The sequence below is a fragment of the Panicum virgatum genome, chromosome 7K (assembly GCF_016808335.1).
Source record: "Panicum virgatum strain AP13 chromosome 7K, P.virgatum_v5, whole genome shotgun sequence".
NCBI classification, from domain to species: domain Eukaryota; kingdom Viridiplantae; phylum Streptophyta; class Magnoliopsida; order Poales; family Poaceae; genus Panicum; species Panicum virgatum.
In genome coordinates, this window is record NC_053142.1 from 42,509,737 (window position 1) to 42,526,119 (window position 16,383).

The 16,383-nt window shown below is 53.0% G+C and overlaps 4 protein-coding genes across 4 annotated transcripts; 2 read left to right on the forward strand and 2 right to left on the reverse strand.

The window, feature by feature from the left end:
• Positions 1-2,879: 2,879 nt before the first annotated feature.
• Positions 2,880-4,843, forward strand: LOC120640275 (pollen-specific leucine-rich repeat extensin-like protein 2). Its single transcript, XM_039916129.1, has 4 exons — positions 2,880-3,119; positions 3,560-3,564; positions 3,645-3,903; positions 3,988-4,843. The coding sequence occupies exons 1-4, from the start codon at positions 2,880-2,882 to the stop codon at positions 4,255-4,257; spliced, it is 774 nt and encodes a 257-aa protein (XP_039772063.1). The 3' UTR covers positions 4,258-4,843.
• Positions 4,844-5,959: 1,116 nt separating this feature from the next.
• On the reverse strand, positions 5,960-6,850 carry LOC120641408. Its single transcript, XM_039917515.1, has one exon. The coding sequence runs from the start codon at positions 6,720-6,722 to the stop codon at positions 6,348-6,350; it is 375 nt and encodes a 124-aa protein (XP_039773449.1). The 5' UTR covers positions 6,723-6,850; the 3' UTR covers positions 5,960-6,347.
• Positions 6,851-9,676: 2,826 nt separating this feature from the next.
• Positions 9,677-12,408, forward strand: LOC120643077 (subtilisin-like protease 1). The gene has a single exon (XM_039919606.1). The coding sequence runs from the start codon at positions 9,920-9,922 to the stop codon at positions 12,278-12,280; it is 2,361 nt and encodes a 786-aa protein (XP_039775540.1). The 5' UTR covers positions 9,677-9,919; the 3' UTR covers positions 12,281-12,408.
• A 668-nt stretch (positions 12,409-13,076) lies between these two features.
• On the reverse strand, positions 13,077-15,281 carry LOC120643078 (subtilisin-like protease 4). The gene has a single exon (XM_039919608.1). It carries the CDS (start codon positions 15,279-15,281, stop codon positions 13,077-13,079), a length of 2,205 nt encoding a protein of 734 aa, XP_039775542.1.
• Between the last annotated feature and the right edge of the window lie 1,102 nt (positions 15,282-16,383).

The window sequence follows — 16,383 nt, forward strand, 5'->3', positions numbered from 1 at the left end:
CGCCGGCCACGAGATCCGCCCGTGGGCGAGCTCCGCCGGCCGCGAGCTCCGCCCTGGAGCGGCTCCTCCCATCCCGCTGCGATATCCGCCCGTCCCGGCCGCGAGCTCCGCCCTGGCGGCTCCTCCTGTCCCGGCGCGAGCTCCTCCCGTCCCAGCTGTGAGATCCACCGCCGCGAGCTGGAGCGGCTCCTCCCGTCCCGGCCGCGAGCGAGCTCCGCGAACGCGTGGAGAAGGGGAGCGAAACGGAGACGACGAACGGAGGCGCGCGCGAGGGACAGAACCCAGCTGGGTTCGCTCCGTCCTTCATTTTTCGGAGGACGGAGCCAACCCGCATCTGGGCGGAATATTCCCTCCTGGAGCCAACCCAACCCTCTCGTCTTCCATCCAAACAGCCGCGAGGACGGGTCCGCTCCGACCCGGCTCGCTCCGCTCTCCAACCAAACACACGGTTAAGGTTCGAGAAAAGGAGTGAGGGAGGACATGGCAGAGGCGATGGCGGTGGAGATGAGGAACAAGGCGGCGGCGTGCAGCATCGAGCCGGCGGCGAAGGAGGCAAAGGCCAAGGCGGATGGGACCGTGATGAAGTCTGTGATGATTCCGGATGCTTACATCAAGAAGCTCCAAGCGCGTCCCCCAAGGAGGCCCTTCAGTCGTCTCTCCGAAGACATCCTCCAGAAATATCCCGAGCTTCGAGCCATCACTGCCAAGGCGGATGCCGAGATGCAGGCGCTCATCAAGATGGAAGAAGACATCATCAACCAGTATCGCACCAAGGGGCATGCCATTGTGCAGGTGAAGGAGGACGTCCTCAACTGGTGTCGTGCCAAGGGGTACACCTTTGTGGAGGTGTAGGTCAACAAGAGGCCGTTTCGCAGGTTAGGTTATCGGCCGCTAGGAGTCATAGTACTATTTATCAATGTCTGCTGTGTGGTCTGATGCATCTGGTGCCGCAGGCCATCTTATAATTATGTAAGTTAAGTGAGCTTATGTGACTTTGGATCGTCATCCTGATGTTACTATTATGGTGTGATTTCAAATGTTTCTAGTGCTCATATTGAATCTGCAAGCTCGTTTCTGTGTGTTATGTTTTATTAGCAGTGCGATTGCATTTAATTGAAGGGGACATTGCTAGGAACATCAACGGGATACCTATTCCATCCTTTTTTAAAAAAAAATCCTTCAATAGTCACATCCCATCTCTATTTGACTTCGCATTGCGCACATTAATGTTTCCATTAATCTAAATTAGTGTTCAGATAAACTTGTCAATACTCAATAGCTTAGGAAGAAATGGTTGGAGCGGTGCTTCATTCATCCTTAAATGGACAGTTCCAGGGTCGCTCCATGGAGCACCCACGCCCATCTTTAGATCCAACTCATCCCACTTGGTCCCCAAAACCAAACGCATGCTTATTTTCTACACGTCTTCTTTTCGGAATAGGGTTATAGATAAGTCAATGGTATAGGTAATAGGAAGCATATGGAAAGCATCAATTGTAGGAAGAAACAATGTTATAGATAAGTCTGTGCATTGGAAACGCTATTACTAGTATTTGAAGTAAAATACAGTTGAGCTTATTAGGGCTGGAACCGACCTTTACGGACTTTTACATTCAGTCGTGGTTGTCAAAACTTCCTTTAAACTAGAAACTTTTTGTATTAATATTGTTCTCCTATTAGGCCAATCTCAGTGCTGGTTTCATCGGTATTTAATCAGCTGCCACATAGGCATTTCTGCTGACATGGCGCTAGTTTAATGAAGGGAGAGAAGATCAGCGTGTCATGGTGATGAAACGGTGTTGCTCCAGTTACCAACGTCTCGGTAACTCCACGACACTCCACTGAGAGCGGATCGTTTCATCCCCGAGATCCCGCTGCGCCTCCGACTTCCTAGTGCTCCTCCCGCGTAAGGATGGATTCGGATCGGATACGGATGAAATCGGATCCGGATGTCACCTTTTACCACATTTTAATTCGGATACGAATACGAATGCGAATCTCATCGGATACGAATACAAAACGGATAGTTCGAATCCGGATACGAATCCGGATACCTTCTCGATTTGAAACATAGAGCTATCATGAGTATCAGTTTATTTTGTCAACAATTTTATAGTAGATCAAAATTATTATACAAGTAGGGAGTAAAGGATTAGGAGATAGCTAATAAAAAAAGAATATAATTATCTATGCATAGCTTTTATATTAATTATATAATACTAATTATAAATGTAAAATAAATAAATATTTAAATACTTAATAATTAAGATATATAAAAAACATTTTATCATTAAATAAATAATTAATTTGACTCGTATTATATAATTTTAATCATGAAATAAATATATTAAATAGTTAAAGTTAATTTTTATATCATTACTAATTTTAATAAATATATTATTAGTTATCTAGCTTTCTAAATAATTTAAATAGTGTACATCATTAAGTAATTGGTATAAAGATAAGTTTAAGATTGTCTCACTAGTCACTTTTTCTTTGCGGATACGGACGGATACGGATGTGATCGGATATTCTTCGAATACGAATATGGAATCGGATAGAGAAAAGTTCTTAAAATCGAATTCGGATGCATCCATATGACATCCATATTAAATTCGAATACGAATACGGATATCCATATTTACATTTTAAGCGGATACGAATACGAATAATGCGGATGTTCAGACATCCGGATCCATCCTTACTCCCGCGCTACGCGCGACGATCTCCCGCGCGCCATCGTTGCCCCCAATTTCTCTGGCGCGCATATATGGAGTTCCTTTCCAATCTCTGTCCTGCCCTTTCAAATCCTGCCTCCAGTTCCTTTCCAATCTCGCCTCCTCCCCTGGCAATCTTGGGCGGCGCTGCGTTGGGCTCCGATGGCGAGCAGGGAGAAGAAGGCCACTGCACGGAAGAGGATTGCTTCTTCTCCAAGAGATCCAACCATGGCACCGCCGCCACCTGCTGCTGCGTCGCCCCCAACTACCATGGCGCCGCCGCCACCACCTACTGCTGTGTCGCCCCCAACTACCATGGCGCCGCCGCCACCACAAGCTGCCGCGCCCCCACCATTCCCATGTGGGGATCCATGTAGGTCAAGCCACATCTGCGAATCCATGGTATATTGCATCTACGAATCTTTGATTTCTTTTTTTTCCTTGTCAATGAATGCTGAATGCTCAGCGAATCCATGGTACTGAATGCTTTGTGCTCTCTGAATCTCTGGGAAACCTGCTCTCTGATTAGAGTTGTACTAATTTTAGTGTTGTACTGAAAAAATTTGGGATGATACTGAGATTAGAGTTCAGTAAACTGTGATTTGGGATAGCAATCAAGATACTCGACAGATCTCCTATTCATGGTGTAATTTGGGATTGGTCACTTGATTAGTTTATCAACAGACTTCCCTTTTAGTTGTATTTTATATTCTGAAATTTTTGTTGTCAGTGCAGCTGTCATTGCGTGGATGATAATTTCGTACTGTCAGTCCAAGATGAGATTAACCTCTTATTATTGTGTTGCCATTATTCTTTAACACTTATCAAATGCTTTATAACAGAATGTGTACATTATTTTGCATTTCTGTCACTATTGAATCACTGTCCTAATTGCACACTGTTTTTACCTACACATTGCTGCTATAGGGGCCTCCTACCAGTACCAGGTGGTTATGTAAACTTGCTGCAACAACCACATTTTCCCACACCGTCGCAGTCATTTGGTGAAAATACCCATTTTGCTGATTTTACAAATAGCTACAGCCCACCATCTCCAGCAACAACACCAACTAATAATACAAGCAAGACTCCAAATGGGAGCATTGACATTGAAGATGATGATAGTGCCGAGGCAAATAATACAGTGAAGAAAAGATATTGGTCACATAATGAGGAAGTTGCACTGGTAATCACATAGCATATTTCTTTTTCAGATGATAATCACATATCATAGTTTTGATCACCATTTCCTTCTCTCTCTTCTTTGAAGGCAAATGCTTGGCTGAACATATCTAAAGACCCTATTCATGGGAATGACAAGAAGGGTGATTCATTTTGGAAACAAATTACAGAAGAGTACAATAGGAACATGCCAGATCGTAGGAGGGATACTAACCAACTTAAGGTCCACTGGTCAAGGTTAAGCAAAACAATTAATGAATTCAATGGATATTGGGTTTCAATTTCTAGAATGAATAAGAGTGGATACTCTGATGACCAACTCATGGATGCCACACAACAGATGTATCAGAAAAAATAGCAAGCCTTTCTCATTGGTTCATTGGTGGAGGATTCTAAAAAATGAACCCAAATGGTGCTCACATGTTGCTCAGTTGGAGAAAGAGAAAAGCAAGACCATACATATTGATATCGGTGATGACAAAGAAGAACGTCCTATGGGCAGAGGAGTGGCAAAGGAACATCGCAAAGGTAAGCGTAAGGTAGAGCATGTGATGGATGGCATCGTCATCCTTGGAGAGAACATAAACAAGATAGTTGAAGTCACTCAAGAGCGTAGAAAGGAACGTGAAAAAGTCACACAGGACCAGCTCGAGATCTCAAGAGCTGCATTGGATGTTGCAAAACAGCAAAAGGAAGCTAAGTTTCTAGAAGCTTATGCTGCTCTGCTGGTTCAAGATACCACCCATATGTCTGAAGAAGCAAAGGCTAGCCGCGAGAAGACATTGATACTGATGCAAAACAAGATGGCTGCCGACTTTGTACAGAATTGAGGTTAGTGTGGCTATTCTTATTGATTTTGCTCAAACTGTTACAGCTTTGGAATCCCTTTTTATTTTGCTCATACTGTTACAGCTTTGGAAGCATCAGTCCCAGTGAGAGAGGAGGAAAGTCAAAGTTCCAGTTGCAGCTTTTGGAAGCATCAGTCCCAGTTATACTATATATAATATATATGTAATCAAGTTCGAGCTCGTACTAATATTGAACTTATATTATATAAAATTATGCGAATATTTATATATATACAGGTTGGGGCTCATGGAAATGTTGAACTTATTATATAATATTGTGCGAATGTTTTACTATGCGTAATTTGAATTGCATTAAGGCTACATAGTACACAGCACATTAGATCACGCCATCATCCAAGAGTTTAATGACACAAAGTGTATGTGAAACAGTGCAAGGAAACTGTGCACCGAGAGTGACAGTTTCATGGGGCTGTAAAGGTGATGTGGCAGTCTTGGTAACTGCGCAGTGAAACTCTCCACTGAGATTGGCCTTAGTACACATGTTGACGCAAAGCTTCCAAATAAGTTTTCGAGACCCACATACTAGTAATTCAGTTCAGTAAAACACAAATCTAAGAGAACGGCTGGTGTAGAAGTAATTTTTTTCTTTATTTGGTTTGGTTTGGAACAAAGACGTAGTAAACACAAGTGATGTGCGCAACAGTGTCGCCGGTCAATTGGTGGCCGGACCACATAAACCACCAGATAGTTTTTTGTCTGTTTGGTGCCTTCGGCGAGCGAGATATTTTGCTTGCTCAAGTTGTATGTGACGTACCAGCAGAACTAGTCCGGGCTTAGATATAAAGCTATAAACTGCAACCATGGATTTTTGCAAGAATATTCCAACCTGAAGCTATGCTAGAATTTGTAGCAAACACTCTGCCCCAATAAGTGGGCATATCCCTCTCGATCTGGCTACCTTTGCTTTTGCAAACAGAAGCAGTCACCCAAATCTTAAATTCGCCCTCTAATAATTCGACTAAGACTGGACAAGAAGTAATCCCATGATAGCACCAGTGGCATAACTTTTCAGGCACACCATGCGTGATGGAGAAACTAGCCGCATGATAGTTCCAGCTGCAGACCTGCAGTGTCATCTGCAGCGGCAGATGCCAAACTAAGCTCCGATTTTGGTTTCGTTTGTTGAATATGGATGTGGTCTCAGGGGAAAACACGAACAAAAAGTGAATTCTCTCGGTTCCAAGAACGAAGTAGGCTTCAGAACAGTGAATTGATGCGCCGAAGCTTGGATCCCAAGTGGACATAAACACGAGCAAAAGAAAAACTTCAAGAATCCCTGCAATTCTGCAAGAACGCTGCAGAACCAGCAAACCAGCAAGAATGCTGAAAAAACCAGCAAAGTGGCAAGATTTTTTTTTTCTCTGATGAGATGAACTTTTTTTTTATGGGACAGCTTGATTAGCTATATCGAATCTACTAACATCCAGCCATGCGAGCCTGCGACATGTATGTATCGTGTGTGTACATTCAACTGAAGGCTTGCTTGAACCAGTCTGCTGTCTGCCACTCGCCTAGGCGCACGAGCAGCGGTAAAAGCTCCGATCCGTATCCACGGCGGCAGGAGCGGACCCGGGCGGCGTCAAGCGGCGGCGACGTCCCGATCCGCGGCCACGGCCGGCCTCGGCGAGCCGGCGGCGGCGTGCCGCGCGGGCGCAAACCTGGCGCTGAAGTCCGGCTCCCGCTCCTCGAGGCAGCCATCGTCGAAGTTCTGCGCGTAGCTGAGCGGGTCGTAGTTGAGGCCGCCGGCGCCGAGGATGGAGGAGCGGCCGCCGAGCCGCCGCCTGCGGCGCGCCAGGCTGAGGTGCTGCCGCAGCCTCCGCCACAGCGCGGCGACGCCGAAGCGGCCCCAGCAGGAGGCCATCGCCCCGCGCGCCCGGTGGCTGTACGGGCCCGCGTCCTCCTCGCCGCGCTCCTCCATCGCCGGCAGCCTCCCTGGCGAGCCAAGCGCCCACATCGGAGCAGCTCCTCCCTCCCCTCTGCACGGTTGGGGGGGGGGGGGGGGGGGAGCGCGAGCGAGCGCCGAGCGCGCAACTAGCTTGGCGAAGCGATGAGGTGCGCGTAGCGGGTTGGTTGGTTGGTCGGTCGGTCTCGGCAGATGAGGCGGATAGCGGAGCGCGGGGGGAGGCGGTGGCCGTTGGATGTGAGGCGGACGGCGGAGATGGGACGGGAGGCAGCGGGCGCTGTGCGTGGATCGTGACGAGGTGTCCCCGGCCTCGTCGGCACATTCCGTCGTGCCAGCGGGATCTCGGCTGACGTGGGCTCGCCCGGTCCCACAGCGAGGGCACGCCTTTTCAGATCCGGAGCGCAAGCAAAGAGTGTTGATTGCTTGAGTCACAAAAAAAAGAGTGTTGATTGCTTGTTGGCGTCTGCATTTCTACATGAGTGTTTGATTGCTTGTTAGAGTACTGGAATATAATTTGAATTTAAAAAAAAACTCGAATGCAGTTTGAATATTAGGAGTGGTAGTCCCGTGGAAATTGCCGATTACTCCTTAAATTGGTAAAAGTTGGCCGTTTGATATGGTCTGAGGCTCTGAGCATTGCAGATTGCATTGCAATGTGCTTTGGTAGGTTAGTTGCAGAAGATCCTCGTTTGGAGACGGGACAAATGTGACATACTGGCCCCATTTGATTGCCAAAATTTGGTATCATGGGGCCCGTACAAATTTGAACAGGCTGAGATTGGTTGTTGTCGGATCACAGATCTAATTATATCATTATAAGTGACCGAAAGGACAATCAGAGGGGTGAACGAGAGCCGATTAAAAATTCTTGCAATGGGTAAGATCGGCTTAGTCTCGAAGTATACGCCCAACCCTAGAGTCCTAGGCACAGTGTGGAGTAGCTATGTAGGAACTACACCAACACAAGAAAGCCCTAGGAACAAATAAGATCCAACGCGGAAGCAAACACCGAAAAGCAGCGCGAGAAACAGCAAGGTATAGAGCACCGGTTGATCCGACGTATGTGTTTGAACTGCGTCGGTTCAACCGGTGTTAGCACACCGGATGATCCGGCAAAATCAAAACCAATCACCGGTTCAGTTGTCCAGAGGGATCACAAAATTGAAATTCAACGCACCGGTTAAACCGACGAAATCAAAGCCCTTGCATCGGTGCAATTGTCCAGAGAACCAGCAAACCAAGTCGCACTAAGCATCGGTTGAACCGACGCTCAACAATTTCTAAGCATTGGTGCAATGAGTCAAATGCCAAAACCCTAACACAGAACAGCCTACTCACCGGTTGAACCGACGCAACATGACCACAAGCGTCAGTTTAACCGGTGATAGGTAAAAACTCTATTCGAGTCCAGAAACGGTTTTCCAGTCCGCGCCTCGTCCAAAAACTCGATGATCGAAGGATCAAATCAAGTCCAAATCTCACCAAAATTCGTAGGCACGATCACAAAAGACTTGTGAATATGACCACAGAAGGAATCCACGAATCACTCCATGGTTTGGGAGGAATCGAAGAAATTCCGAGCAAGATTAGGGTTTTCTCAAGAACGCAACGACTTCGATTCGGGGGGACTCGTGATTCCGGAGGGTATAGCACTAGGCTAGATGGTTTTGAATCACTACAAAGAGGCACAAAATCGTCAAGAATCAAGCCATCAACTCGTGCTCATGAATCGACAAAAGAAAATCGAAATTCAATCAAACGAGGCACAAGATGAACAAGAACGAGATGAATTCAAAACCCCGGAGGGCACAAGGATGGAAGGGCCTCCTTTCCCGATCAATCTCAGTACAAAATCCTCAACAATCCATCCCTAAAGTCCTAATCCTAGAGAGGAGAGGGAGGAACAGAGACGTGAAGGGGAGGGCGCCAGGGAGGGGAGGCGGCTGCTCACGGCGCCAAAGAGAGAGAGAGGGAGAGGGGGTATTTAACCCCAACAACTCTCAACCCAAAAAGACTAAACTACCCCTAGAGCTGAAAATAAACTAGAAGCCCCGTAGGGGCAAAACCGGAAAAGATACATGGACTCATCCGACGGCCAAGGTTCTTTCTTCGAATCGAAGTCTTCTCCGCGATGCCGCGCATGTAGATGAAGATCCGGTCCGCGGTTTTGGAGGGTCCGCGAAATCCGGTGAGGTGGCCGGTTTTGAGAAAACCGCCAAAACTTCACGCGCGGGAAGATTCCCGCCTCCACGCCGTGGCCCTAGACGCCGTTCCCGCCTCGGCCTTCTGACGGCCCTAGAAGCCGCCCGACGCCCGTCACCTCCTCGCTCGCAGCGAGGCCTTAGACGCCGTCGACGCCCGTCGCCTCCGTCAGTCCCGAGACTGACGCCCGTGCCTCCACGACTTGGCGTCTTCAACCGCCGTCCGCCTCCTTGGTTTTGTGGCGCAAACCAAGAAACCCGCCTTCCGTCGCCGCTTGCACCCTCGATCCAGGAGTGGACGCCACAGCTGCCGCCCGGCACGAGCTCCGGTCCCGGCTGCCCTTCACCGCCGTCCACCGCACGGTCCATCGCCCACAGCACCTCCACGGCAGCTCTCCGTCGACACTTGACGCCCGTGTACCTGCAACCAAAGACCAAGCGCACGATCACACCGCACGGTTGACAATTCACTCATCACAAGCAGGATGGAGTACTCCACGTTCCTCAAGTTTATAACATGTTCTATATATGCTAGCACGCTTAAGAGTTTGCTTGTCCATGCGAGTATGCATCCCAACGGTTCCTATTTAGGAAATCCGTCCGGAAATTAGACATTTTCAAACATGATGATTTCTCTCTTTTTTTTCTTGCATAAGTTTTTCATCCGGGCTTAAATTTCATATGCATACAGATTGCATTCTGTACCCATCCATATTTTCTGTATAGATTTTCATGCAACCAATTTAGGTAATCCGTTGTGGCTTAGCTTTGGTGAGTCGCCTAGTACTACTGTCCTGTTCCATGCATGCATGCAACACAAAAAGGGTAGGCGCAGATCTCTCGCCTCCTTCATTTCCTCCACAAGGAAGCCTCGAACGGGAGTGTAGATGAACTTGTGTGGTCAGGGCCAAGCTTTTCCATCCACTCCCTATTTTAAGCCATCTCAGCATTTGGCCACAGAACGCTTAGCCATTTTCAGGTCACGAGAAGAAAAAACCTCCCCTGCGCATGTAGCGTCACCGACCTCATTTCATTCCGCCGTTCCCCATGGACAATCCAATTCACCGGAGGTGGAGGTGCACGCTACGGGGGGGCCTCGTCCTCCGCGTCGCCGCGGCCGTCGTCCTCCTCCTGTCTCCGGCGGCGGTCAGCCCGGTCGCCAGCCACAATGACCACGGCGTGCACAACAACTACCTCGTCCTCGTGCGCAGCGCGTACGAGTACGACAAGAAGGTGCACCAGAACGTGTCGAGCTGGCACGCGTCGCTCCTGGCGTCGGTGTGCGACTCCGCCAAGGAGACGCTGGAGGCGGACCCGTCCGCCATGACCCGGCTCATCTACTCCTACCGCAACGTCGTCAACGGGTTCGCCGCCCGCATGACGCCGGAGGAGCTGGACAAGATGTCCAAGATGGAGTGGTTCGACCGCTCCCTCCCCGAGCAGACGTACCACCTCCTGACCACGCACACGCCGGAGATGCTAGGGCTCGCGGGCGCCGACCCCCGCCGCGGCGGCCTGTGGAACACCAGCAACATGGGGGAGGGCGTCATCATCGGGATCCTCGACGACGGCATCTACGGCGGCCACCCGTCGTTCGACGGGGCCGGGATGAAGCCGCCGCCGGCCAAGTGGAAGGGCCGCTGCGACTTCAACAAGACGGTCTGCAACAACAAGCTCATCGGCGCGCGCTCCTACTTCGAGTCGGCCAAGTGGAAGTGGAAGGGCCTCCAGGACCCGGTGCTTCCCATCAGCGAGGGGCAGCACGGCACGCACACGTCCAGCACGGCGGCCGGCGCCTTCGTGCCCAACGCCAGCGTCTTCGGCAACGGGCTCGGCACGGCCGCCGGCATGGCCCCCCGCGCGCACATCGCTTTCTACCAGGTGTGCTACGAGCAGAAGGGCTGCGACCGGGACGACATCCTGGCGGCGGTGGACGACGCCATCGAGGACGGCGTCGACATCCTCTCGCTCTCGCTCGGCCACGAGGACGCCATCGACTTCTCGGACGACCCCGTCTCGCTCGGCGGGTACACGGCCATCCTCAACGGCGTCTTTATCTGCGCGGCGGCGGGCAACACCGGGCCGACCCCCGCGAGCCTCGTCAACGAGGCGCCGTGGCTGCTCACCGTGGGGGCCAGCACCAGCGACAGGAGGTTCGCGGCCTCCGTGAAGCTCGGCGGCAAGGTCGAGGTTGAGGGCCAGTCGCTCACCGACCCCAACACCACCATGGGCGAGCCGCGCCCGCTGGTGCGCGACGCGGAAGGCACGTGCGCCACCGAGGCCGCGCTGACGGCGGCAAATATCACCGGCAAGATCATCATCTGCGACGCCGGGGGAGTCGTGAGCACCGAGAAGGCCAAGATGGCCAAGCGCGCCGGCGCGGCCGGGATGATCGTCGTCATCCCGGAGGTGTTCGGCGCGGTGGTCATCCCGAGGGCGCACGCCATCCCGACGGTGCAGGTCCCCTTCGCGGCGGGGCAGAAGATCAAGGACTTCATGCAGACCTCGCGGGACGCGACGGCGACCTTCGTCTTCAAAGGGTCCGTGTTCAAGACCCCGCAGTCGCCGATGGTGGCGCCCTTCTCCTCGCGGGGCCCCAACAGGCGGAGCCGCGGGATCCTCAAGCCCGACCTCCTCGGCCCCGGGGTGAACATCCTCGCCGGCGTCCCCTCGATCGAGGACGTGGAGCTGCCTCCCAACGAGGCGATGCCCAGGTTCGACATCAAGTCCGGCACGTCCATGGCGGCGCCGCACCTGAGCGGGATCGCCGCGCTGATCAAGCACGCGCACCCCACCTGGTCGCCCGCGGCCATCAAGTCGGCGCTGATGACGACGGCGGAGCCCACCGACAACCTCCGGAAGCCGATCGCGGACGTAGACGGCAAGCCGGCGACCTTCCTCGCCCTCGGCGCCGGCCACGTGAACCCGCAGAAGGCCATGGACCCGGGGCTCGTGTACAACATGACGGCCGCGGGCTACGTGCCGTACCTGTGCGGGCTCAACTACACGGACCAGAAGGTGAGCACCATCATCTACCCGGAGCCGGCCGTGTCGTGCGCCAACCTGTCGAGGCTGGAGCAGGACGACCTCAACTACCCGTCCATCACCGCCATCCTCGACCAGCCGCCGTTCACCGCCACGGCCAACCGCTCCGTGACCAACGTCGGCGCCGCCAGCTCGACGTACGTCGTGGAGGTGGAGGTGCCGGCGTCGGTGAAGGTGGAGGTGAACCCGTCGAAGCTGACGTTCAAGGCGGTGGACGAGGTGCTCAACTACTCGGTCACCATCAAGTCGGCGGACGGCCGGGCGCCGGCAAGCCCGGTCGAGGGGCAGCTCAAGTGGGTCTGCGGCAAGCAGTACGTCGTGCGCAGCCCGCTTCTGGTCGTCGCCGGGGCACGTCAAGCCTAACTCTCTCGCCTGCCGGTAGCAGCTCGTGAGCTTAGCGTTTGGTTGAGATCGATGTGATGCGCTTAATTCCTTGGCTTTTGATTGATTTGGTAGGCTTACTTAATTAGACGTACAGAGCAAATCCTTTATCCTTCCCTCCTTGTGGAAAGTGAGACAGAGAGATGATTTTCTTCCTCTATATTTGTTTATTAAAATTAAAAGTTTATTCTCAAGTGTAAATTATCGTGGCCACTGATTTTTTAATTATACCGGGAATATTATGTGTTTTACTTTCGTCACCCCCACTTTTATCCTGGTATTATCATTTTTTTTTGGGTTTTTTGAGGGGGATATTCTGGTATTATCAGACAAACCAAAGTGGAACTTCGTGGGCTAGGCCCGAGCTATGGACAATAAGCCACCAGATTGGCTTATTGGGCCACAATGACGTGTGTTGTTTTTCATTGTTTGGGCATGGCCTGGTGGGGTGGATCAAGAATTCTCAGCTCAACAAAACCTTTTCAAAAAAAGAAAAGGGCGCAATACTGTCTGCAAATACAATTAGGCTTTAGAAATTCTAGTAGTAATCTCATAAACCAGTTGAAGGATGTCACACACCACGGCTATAATCAGGCTAAAAAGGTGTTTGGAGGCTGCCACTGTTTTATCAGGAAGTGGTAGCGCGTGTGACTACCATTTCTTTATCAAGAGATCAACTGAAACATGCATGCAGGATTAGCAACTAAGAACTCAAGTAAACGGTGTGCACGAACAAAGAAAAAATCCAGGAGGAAGATGAACGAACTGGCCGTATCGATCAGGCGAAGGAGATGGAGACGGGGCTCCTCACGGTGTGCCTGTCGGACACCCACTGAAGCGATCCCTGCACAAACTTGGCGTCCGTGCTCTGCCCCCGCCACACGGACACCGTGAAGTTCTGCACCTGGTTCGCGGCGGTGAACCGCAGCGAGCTCGGCGCGACCTTCACCTGCACGGTGCCCGGCAGGTTGACGCGCGGGTAGTACACCGCCTCCGCCTCCCCGACGTTCTTCACCGCGCGGCTCACCACCACCGGGGCCGTGGGGTTCGTCGTCGCCGGCAGCGTCAGCGAGATAGACGGGTAGTTGAGCATGCGCTCCGGGATCACCGTGGTGCGCGAGCAGTCGACGGCGCGGCGCGCGATCACGGAGACCTCCTGGCTCGTGTACAGGCCGCAGAGGAAGCCGACGTAGTCGGCGGGGGCGATGTCGTAGACCAGCCCGGGGTCGATGGCCCTGTCCGGGTTCACCTGGCCGGCGCCCGTGGCGAACAGGTTGGCCGGCTCGTGCTGCTCGTTCACTATTGGCTTCCCGGATTTGTCGGTGGGGTCAGCGGTGGTCATGATGGCGGACTTGATCGCCGCCGGCGACCAGTCGGGGTGCTTGCTCTTGATCAGCGCCGCGATGCCGCTGAGGTGCGGCGTCGACATGGACGTTCCGGATTCGAAGTTGAAGGTCGGGCGCGGGGGGAAAACTGGCGCCGACGGGGGGCCGACCTGGAACAGCCACGCCGCGAGCACGCTCACGCCGGGGCCTGTGATGTCGGGCTTCAGGATGCCGGGGTTCTGGACGCTGGGCCCACGCGAGGAGAACGAGGTGATCGCCGGCGCCGGCGACGTGCCAAGGACCGTGCCCTTGAAGATGATCTGCGCCACCGGGTTCGCCGTCGAGTTGATGTACTCCTTGATGCTAACCCCGGCGTCGTAGCTGACGTGCGAGGCTGGGAGGACGTGCGCGTCGGCGATGGTGCTGTACCCGTCAGCGAACTGGTTGGCCATGATCATGCCGAAGCCGCCGGCTCTCTTCACCTCGGCGCTTTTGTTCAGCCTCGGGACGCCGTTGCCACGGTCGCAGAGCACGATCTTGCCCCTGACGTCGAAGCCGTCCAGCGAGCCGTCGCCGCAGAAGTTGGCGTCGGGCGTTGCGCTGGCGCCCGCGTAGACCAGCGGGTAGGTGACGGTCGTCGAGATGTTTGGCTGGTACACAGACTCGCCATCGAACGTGGCGCCGTTCCCGAGGCGCACCTGGGCGACGATCAGACGGTCCATGGTGCTCGCCGCGACGGTGAGCATCCACGGCGCGTCGTTGGACAGCGTGCTGTCGCCGGGGCCATCGTTGCCGGCCGCCATGCTGACGAACACGCCCTTCTCCACGGCGCCGAACGTGCCGATGGCGATGCCGTCCCTGTAGAACGGCATCGTCGGCGCGCCAAGGGACATGGAGAGGACGTCGCAGCCGTCGCCGACGGCCGCGTCGATGCCGGCGAGGATGTCGGCAGTGGAGCACTCGTCACCGCACACCTTGTACATGGCGACGTGCGCGCGGGGCGCCATGCCTGACGCGGTGCCGGAGCCCTGGCCGAGCACCTGGGCGCCCGTCACGACCGCCCCCGCCGCGGTGCTCGACGTGTGCGTGCCGTGCCCGTCCGTGTCGAGCGGGGACGGGTCCGACTCGAAGGAGCGCGCGCCGATGAGCTTGTTGTTGCACGCTGAGGCGTTGAAGTCGCAGCGGCCCTTCCACTTGGCCGGCGGCGGCGGCATGCCGTCGCCGCTGAAGGAGGGGTGGAAGGGGTAGACGCCGCTGTCGAGCACGCCGATGATGACGCCCTCGCCGAACCCGGAGGTGTAGTTCCTGCCGGCCTGCGGCAGGTCCAGGCCAAGGAACTGCGGCGTGTGCGTCGTCAGCAGCCTGTACACCTGGTTCGGCGCCGCCGCGACGAACCCGGGCATGACGGACAGCGCGTCCAGCTCCCGCTCCGTCAGGCGGGCGGCGAAGCCGCTCGCGACGTGGTGGTACGAGTGGACGAGCCGCCCGTCCTCCGGGAGGAACGTCCTATACCACGCCGTCCGGTCGTCGGCCGTGCCGAACACGTGGCTCTCGTGCGGATGCACGTGGACGATGAATGTGCGGAGCTCATCGCCGGCCACCGCCGCGGCGACCGCGACGAGAAGGACGGCCAGCAAGCTTAGCTTGAAGCTTCCCATGGCTGGATTTGCTGCGGCTCTGAGCTAGTGTGCGGGCGTGCATGGCCTTTTAAAAAGACCTGGCTAGCTACCTGCCGAAATGTTCCATTGCTAAAAAAAAGATCAGCGTTCCTGTCGCTGTAGTTAGGCAATGCAAAGCCGCAGACGGCCGGCATTGTTCTGGCCGTGGCACGGAGCTCTGGAGCCGTGCCAATGTTGGGAGATGTTTGCAAGGACTGGAGGATCGAGGTTACGATGTAGACATGGATCGGGTGCTTGGGAATTGCCGCGTCGCGATAGGGAGGAGGACGAGGACGCCTGCTTGCGGCTGCCGCCCGGGGTGTCCGTGACAATCACAACAGTACAGAGCTAGATGGCAGCAGGTAAATTCCAGGGGTATCATGGCTCTTGACCGCGTTCCGAGAGCAAGCATCTAGACCGTATCACACAGCTTGTGTCTCGGCGTTTCGACCGTTGCAGGAAGGAGCGATGGAATCGGTACGGAATTTGCATCCGCATTGCAAGACCAGTGTTGTTTTACTGGTTTTATTGACGGACAGGGCATTTGCTAGCTAGCAATTCAGTTCACCGGTTGGAAGTTACGGTGGCCGGAATTTTGTCTTTGGTACATATCTTCAAGCTGAAACTTTAGTTTCGATGCGAAATTTGCTCTCTCTCTCTCTCTCTCAGCATGTGATTTTTTTTCCTTCTAAAAACAGTGTGATTTCTTTCGTCCCTAATCGTTTCGCTGGCGTAGAATATCGCATCACTTAAAATGGTACTAATGTTTTTTTAGATCTCATTTCCAAAAGCTTCTGCACAAACTGCCAGGGTGTGAAAATTTTCCAGTTCAACATCTTTTACATATGTTTTCTATGCTTTTTTTTCTAAAAATAATAGAAATGCACTTGGAGGGCGAACACTGCGTTTAACATCTACTCCCTCCGTTCCAAATTATAAGACATTCCAATAATTTTGGAGAGTCAAATTTTTTTATGTTTGACCAAATCTATTATATACATATTTGAGTATTAAAAGAAGTTACCACTTTCGTCGATAAGATCTAGAAATTCTCACGTTAATCTAAAAAAGAGAAGGATTTACACCGTCAGATTTTATGAAG

What these genes read in the sequence shown, in the direction of transcription:
- LOC120640275 (XM_039916129.1), top strand. Translation starts at nt 2,880, where the DNA reads ATGGCGAGCAGGGAGAAGAAGGCCACTGCACGGAAGAGGATTGCTTCT. An exon ending in ATAATGAGGAAGTTGCACTG is followed by an intron (nt 3,904 to 3,987) that starts GTAATCACATAG and finishes TCTTCTTTGAAG; the next exon opens with GCAAATGCTTGGCTGAACAT.
- LOC120641408 (XM_039917515.1), bottom strand. Translation starts at nt 6,722, where the DNA reads ATGTGGGCGCTTGGCTCGCCAGGGAGGCTGCCGGCGATGGAGGAGCGC.
- LOC120643077 (XM_039919606.1), top strand. Translation starts at nt 9,920, where the DNA reads ATGGACAATCCAATTCACCGGAGGTGGAGGTGCACGCTACGGGGGGGC.
- LOC120643078 (XM_039919608.1), bottom strand. Translation starts at nt 15,281, where the DNA reads ATGGGAAGCTTCAAGCTAAGCTTGCTGGCCGTCCTTCTCGTCGCGGTC.